Source organism: Monopterus albus, unplaced genomic scaffold (assembly GCF_001952655.1).
Source record: "Monopterus albus unplaced genomic scaffold, M_albus_1.0 scaffold38.1, whole genome shotgun sequence".
Taxonomy (NCBI): Eukaryota; Metazoa; Chordata; class Actinopteri; order Synbranchiformes; family Synbranchidae; genus Monopterus; species Monopterus albus.
The window spans coordinates 2,654,901-2,661,481 of NW_018127918.1; the positions used below are offsets into that span (position 1 = coordinate 2,654,901).

Below are 6,581 nucleotides of genomic sequence, written 5' to 3' on the forward strand. Positions count from 1 at the left end.
GGGATCAAATACTTATTTCATTCATGAAAATGCAAATTACTTTATAACTTTTTTTGTAATGCATTTTTCTGGTTTTTTTGTTATTGTTGTGTCTCTCACTGTTCACATAAACCTACCATTGACATTGTAGACTGATCATTTCTTTGTTAGTGGGCAAACTTACAAAATCAGCTGGGGTTCAAATAATTTTTTTCCCTGACTGTATATCAAGGATCACACTTCAGAAAGCAAATTCATTCCGAGTATGCCTGAATGACAGAAAGCTTTAACAGACTGATTAGACTAGCAATGTTATCTATCCCATGTCTTAATAGGGATTAAGTTGAGGATCTCTCGCAGCAGTGCCTGAGAGGGCCACCAACCTTTTCTAAAGCAGTATGGTTTATTAGAAATGTGGTCTTAACCTGCATTATTGCCAATTCTCTGCTTAGGCCATGATTCAGCTGGAGAAACCAGTGGTGACTGGTACCATGCCAGTGGTATGGCCTACCATCCTTGACCTTGGCAGGGATGAGTGCAAAAGAATTCTCCGTAAACTGGGTAAGGTCATGCCATATGAAATGAATGATGGAGGACCTAAGATTAAAACATAGACAGCACTTTTACAAATGCAGTTTTATGCAATGAAGTTGGATCAGAAATTTTAACCAAGCCAGTAAATCTATATTTGACCTGATCTGACTGAACATCTATTATTTATCATGAAACATTACAAAAGCACCATCATAATAGGTGTCATTGCTCCATTTGAGATGCTACAGTGCTGCCTGGTGCATTGTGTGTGTTTTTGTGTCTCCCAGAGCTGGAGGCTTATGCTGGAGTTATTAGTGCCCTCCGAGCTCAAGGGGACCTGACAAAGGACAAGAAGGATCTGCTGGGAGAACTTACTAAAATACTTGGGTAACTTGATCCCTGCATCTTCTAAATGATCTCAGATGAGCGAGAGAAGCACTTTATCCCATTCTGCACCAAAATTTTGCTTCACTTATAAATGTGCTGTTCCCTGTTGTTCACCCATCCCCACATCCTCATAGTATCTCAACAGAGCGCCATCGTGCAGAAGTTCGCAGGGCTGTCAATGATGAGCGCCTCACCACCATTGCCTATCAGTAAGTGTATAACTGTTCTCTGTCTGTGTGTTGCACCAAATGTGAGGTTGTTTCCCATATACACCCCACTGGATTCGTAACCAGGATACTGCACATTGTTTCCAGTATGTCGGGTCCTAACAGCTCATCTGAATGGTCCATTGAAGGACGTCGGCTTGTTCCCTTGATGCCCAGGCTGGTCCCTCAGACAGCTTTTACGATGGCTGCTAATGCTGTTGCCAGTGCCACAGCCAATCAGAATGCTTCCCTTTTGTTGCCAGCTGAAACAGGAAACAAAGAAGGTAACCTAGAATTACTTTGTATTTAACTAAGGCTGTGCTAAAACAGATTGGATAGTCACATGACTGATTTCCTTCTCTGCAGTGGTTGTATGTTACTCCTACACAAGCACTACCTGCACCTCCACCAGCGCTGCAGCGACCAGCAGCAGCATAGGAGCAGCAGTAAAATCACCACGACCACCCAGCCCCTCATCCAATGTGGTGGTGCTGCCCAGCGGGAGCACAGTCTATGTGAAAAGTGAGTATTAGCAGCTTCAAATCAGCTTAAATATTTTCTCATTTATTTCTGTTGATTCAAATCAGACTTTTATCAGGAAAAGTATACTTTCAAGATCAGAATCTGAACTAATGCCTTGATGGAAACTTTGCTCATGCTTGCCACAGGACAAATGAGTCAGAAATTCTACCCACAATGCAGACTAATGGCTGGGATTCAGATTTCCTAAACACAGCGTCTCTTAGCATCTGTTGGCTTTGACAGTTTCATGAGCATCTGCTGCCAATGTATGCATGCATATTAAAACAGCAGGTATGAGAAGTGTGTCACACTAAGGCAGATTAGGCACTTGCAAATCAGGATTTTGAAGTGGAGATGTTTAAAAATGTTCATTTACCTATGATTTTATTTATAAACTTTGTCACTTTTTTTTTATCTTGGTTAGAATTTCATGTCACATAACAGTTAAGCCCTTTTCAGACATGCTCTAGAACCTTGAAATTATCTAGACATTACCCAGAGGAGCTGTACATAAGAATGCAAATGTCTGAGTCAGTCCATCCAGACATTAAGCAAACTTTATTTTGCCAGCTCTCAAGTACAAAGTCCATGTAAAGTTCAAATGAGCCAGATTGAGCGTATGTGAGAATATAGCAGCGCAGAAATATTAGTAGATGTTAATGGTGTTCTATTGTGACTGTTATACACATTTTTCACAGTTTTCTGATGTTTTATAGACCAAATAATTGACAATATTATCATTAGTTCAGTTGATAATGACACAGAACTGCTGTTATCATAGCCATAGACACTTTTTTTTTTGAAGAAAAGGTCATACTTCCTTTCATTTTCCCTTGCAGGTGTAAGTTGTTCCGATGAAGATGAGAAACCTCGCAAGCGAAGACGGACCAACTCATCCAGCTCATCGCCAGTCATGCTGAAGGAAGTTTCCAAGGCATCACCACCGGTATCCAAGAGCATCACTGTGCCGGTGAGTGCCAGCCCCAAGATGAGCAACATCATGCAAAGCATCGCCAACTCGCTGCCTCCCCACCTGTCCCCTGTCAAGATCACCTTCACAAAACCCACCATCCAGACCGCCAGCGCCACTGCACAGAAGGTGAGTGACACTTCATTCAATCCTTTGCTTCCTTGACACATCTCTCCGCACACTACCTGAGAGTTTAAGATGTCTTCCCTTCAATCAGGTCATCATCGTGACGACTTCTCCAAGCGCTAACTTTGTGCCCAACATACTGTCAAAGTCTCACGCCCACAACAACGCCACTATGTCCAAGCTGGGCTCTACCTCCATGCTGACCACACCCACCCAGAAACAGACGGTGGTGTTCCCTGCCAGCTCCAGTCCTTCCTCCAACCCCAGCGCCATTGCTGTGACCACAGTGGTGTCCTCTACTCCTTCGGTGGTCATGTCAACTGTCGCACCAAGTAGGTCCTTCCTCTGTGCCAGTAAGTATTGTGTACCAGGTTCCCAAAAATCTTTTATGGAGCATTTGAACATCTATTTATTATTTGCAAACTATAATAATAGCCACTAACTCCCATTGACTGCTTGGGATGTCCCAGACTGTTACCAGTTACAGGGAGTGTGATGGCTGGTTCATCCTAGACCCTGATTTAGCAAATGTTTTATCCAAACACAACATGTAAAAATTATCTTAATGACACTTTTTTTTTGAAGAAAAGGTCATTTACAGCCTTACGGTGTAAATAATTATATTTAAACTAATTTGCTGTTTTTGTATCATTTTGACCACCTCATTTATGTTGTTATTTGAGCAGCTTGCTATGCTAACGTAGGAGCTAGACATGGGGGAGAGTTGTTTGGAGTGTAGAGCCAGAATAGAAGTGGCACTGTTTAAGTCTCACCATCAGTGTTCACTGTTGTAGGTGCTGCTTCGGCCGGAGTGAAGGTCACTTCAGCCAGACTTCCTTCACCTAAGACCCTGGTGGGGTCACCCACTCAGATCCTGGCCCAGTTCCCTAAACAGCAGTCCCCAAAACAGCTGCAGCAGAGCTCAACCTTAGGAGTCTCCAGTGTCGGTCAGAGCCAGACCACCACCACCACCACTTCACCTGGAACCAAACCCACAATTCAGATCAAACAAGAGTCCGGTAAGCCTACATCACTCTTCTTTAACTTATTTATCTTCTTTGTTTCTTAATGTAATTTTCATTATCTTTAGTTATGGCTTCTAAAAAAATAACAATGCAAATAAATAATGTTTTGTTTTTAATAAATACATTTACTTTTCTACTTCAGTATTTTTTTGTTCAAATATTAATCATCATAAAATATTTTCTTACACTTTAAAATCCTTAAAAATCACCACCTTTTAAAAACACTATCTCTCTAAGAACTACATTCTTTCACAAAAAGTATTTAATTGGACAGTGCAGTGCGTTGTTTCCTTTGCACTCAATAAATGTAGTGTTTGTGTGTGGATGTGGATGATGTAGGAGTCAAGATAATCACTCAGCAGGTTCAGCCCAGCAAAATCCTGCCCAAGCCTTCATCAGTGGCTCTGTCCAGCAGCAGCTCCTCTCCCATTATGGTCGTCAGTAGCAATGGTGCCATCATGACCACCAAACTGGTCACTCAGCCCACAGGTGGGTGACCTGAAACTCAGCTTACGCCCTGTAAAATCAAATCACATCTAGTCAATGAAATAATAGTGGTTTCCTGAACAGCTTGAAAGGGTATCCTGTCATTAAATGAGGATATTAAATAGTAAGATTATATTTTTATATGTAGCGACCCAGGCAACCTACACAAGACCAACTGTTAGCCCCAACATCGGCGCCAGAATATCAGCCTCCAGTGGTGGGGCCACCTATGTCAAGACCACCAGCGGCAGCATCATCACTGTGGTGCCCAAATCTCTGGCCACTCTGGGTGGGAAAATCATCAGCAGCAATATTGTGTCTGGTGAGTGATTAGTGTTGTGGAGCAGGTCTGCTGCATCTCAGAAAATTTTATTACACATAACTTAATTTCTGAACTTATTTGTTTTGTTTTCTTTGGATTACTTGCGCTGTTACCAACATCGGGTGAAAATTTCATGTCAACAGTACCTTTTAGAAATATATTTACTGAGAAACATGGTGACTTGTTCAATACTTATTTTACCCGCTGTATACATTAAGGGAAAAAAATAATAGTCTCCTGGAACAGCCGAATCTGAGTTGACTGACAGAATTCTTAGCCAGGTACAGCCCTAGGTTTTATACAGTTAGTGTTGTTTTTGGTAATTATTGTTTAATGAAATATTGCCTCCCCTTTGCCACAGGCACCACAACTAAGATAACCACCATCCCCATGACCTCCAAGCCAAATGTGATTGTTGTTCAGAAAACAACAGGAAAAGGAGCGACCATCCAAGGGCTTCCTGGAAAGAATGTGGTCACGACGCTTTTAAATGCTGGGGTCAGTGAAACTCCACAATGTGATTTCTAATCACTGGGGTCGTGATGATTCATTGACCACCACACGTTAGACTGGAGTTTTTTGATCTGTGAGAAATTGATAAAAGCATTGTCACATTGTCTTTTTATTCCCAGTGGCTAGAAGTTATTGAAGCCCCTTTGTGTAAAATATTTCTGGAGATAAAATTTGTCTGATGCTCTTTTGATAATTAATTCATCATTTTGGTAATTTCTTAAGCAAAGATGGCAATTGTTCAGTGAATCCAGCTTTTTAATTGTGAATACTTCCTGTCTTCTGTTACTCTTCTACAGTATGTTGTTAAAGTGAGTACTCTGGTTGAACTGGTTTCTGGATAGAATAAGACAATGGAACAATGCCACCATGGGCGCTTGGCAGTTGGGATGGTGTGTCATTTTGCTCATGTTTTTTTCTACAGACCAAATGATGACTGAATAAATTGAGCAAATAATCAGAAATCAGATTAATCAATAGCAAAAATTATTTTAAATACATTAAACAATCTTCTAAATTATTCTGATGGCATAAGCATTTGTTTGTAGACAAATGAGACCATGTTTGTAAAAGTCAGTGCAGTTGCTTTCAGCCCATTTATTTCACCACTGGGATGTTTGTGACGGTGTCTTTTTTGATACTTCCACTTGGTGTCGCTAAAGTTTGAAACTTTTAAACCCTGCACATAAATTTTATTACCTTTTCTGAATTCATTTCCTTAAAATTGATTAACTACAGTTATGTTTTGCATCTGTGAGTTTGGATAATATGTTTTTTTTTTGTTTTGTTTTGTTTGTGGAGGGTAAAACTAGAAGACTGATTCCACTCTGTTGCCTGTCCATTAAATATGAAGCTACAGCCAGCATCTTAAATTGGGTTTAAATTTAATATTAATTCTGGTGGTTATATAGACTGAAACCTAGTTTGCAGAGACCCTTTGTTGCACATGAGTACGTTAAGCTAGCAGCAGTGTCTGTTGTATGTATATTACTGGGTTTTTTTTTTATATGCTGCTGTTTGTTTTATTTGCTGTAGTAAATTGTGTGCTGCTGTATCTCAGGGTGAGAAGAGCCTACAGGCTGTTCAGGGGGCCAAACCAGCCATTATCACTGCTTCCAGACCCATTACCAAGATGATCGTCACCCAGCCCAAAGGCATAAGCTCTGGATCCCAGTCCACTGCCACCAAGATCATCCCAACCAAGATTGTTTATGGCCAGGAGGGCAAGACACAAGTAAGACACATTTCCCACAAGCTAATCAAATGTTTTTCTGCCTTTATTCTCATTTGTCTCATTTTATTATAGTGCTATTCCAACAATTTACACATCTGTGTATGACATATTCAAATTGCGCACACATTGTGGCCTTAAGATTGAAATTAAAATGTTGTAAACATTATGATTAGAGCCTAGTTAACCACAGCTCAGTGTGGTTATCATGTGAATAACATGACACAAACATCTAGTGGATGTTCATATGACTGACATTAAGTAACCACAGACAAAGGTATCT

At 40.6% G+C, this 6,581-nt stretch overlaps 3 protein-coding genes across 5 annotated transcripts in view; all 3 read left to right on the forward strand.

The window, feature by feature from the left end:
- The window catches only part of rad51d (RAD51 paralog D), a 477,561-nt gene that overhangs the window by 249,872 nt on the left and 221,108 nt on the right, over positions 1-6,581 (forward strand). The window lies entirely within an intron of this gene.
- The window catches only part of LOC109959351 (N-acetyltransferase 9-like), a 561,041-nt gene that overhangs the window by 57,676 nt on the left and 496,784 nt on the right, over positions 1-6,581 (forward strand). The window lies entirely within an intron of this gene.
- Positions 1-6,581, forward strand: part of emsy (EMSY transcriptional repressor, BRCA2 interacting) — a 17,420-nt gene that overhangs the window by 1,990 nt on the left and 8,849 nt on the right. Inside the window, exons 2-13 of the mRNA XM_020598576.1 lie at positions 432-540; positions 801-900; positions 1,035-1,109; positions 1,215-1,390; positions 1,473-1,628; positions 2,468-2,727; positions 2,816-3,056; positions 3,519-3,743; positions 4,089-4,238; positions 4,384-4,557; positions 4,919-5,055; positions 6,128-6,301. Coding sequence (XP_020454232.1) covers positions 432-540; positions 801-900; positions 1,035-1,109; positions 1,215-1,390; positions 1,473-1,628; positions 2,468-2,727; positions 2,816-3,056; positions 3,519-3,743; positions 4,089-4,238; positions 4,384-4,557; positions 4,919-5,055; positions 6,128-6,301 — 1,977 coding nt within the window. The remainder of the gene's footprint in view (positions 1-431; positions 541-800; positions 901-1,034; positions 1,110-1,214; positions 1,391-1,472; positions 1,629-2,467; positions 2,728-2,815; positions 3,057-3,518; positions 3,744-4,088; positions 4,239-4,383; positions 4,558-4,918; positions 5,056-6,127; positions 6,302-6,581) is intronic.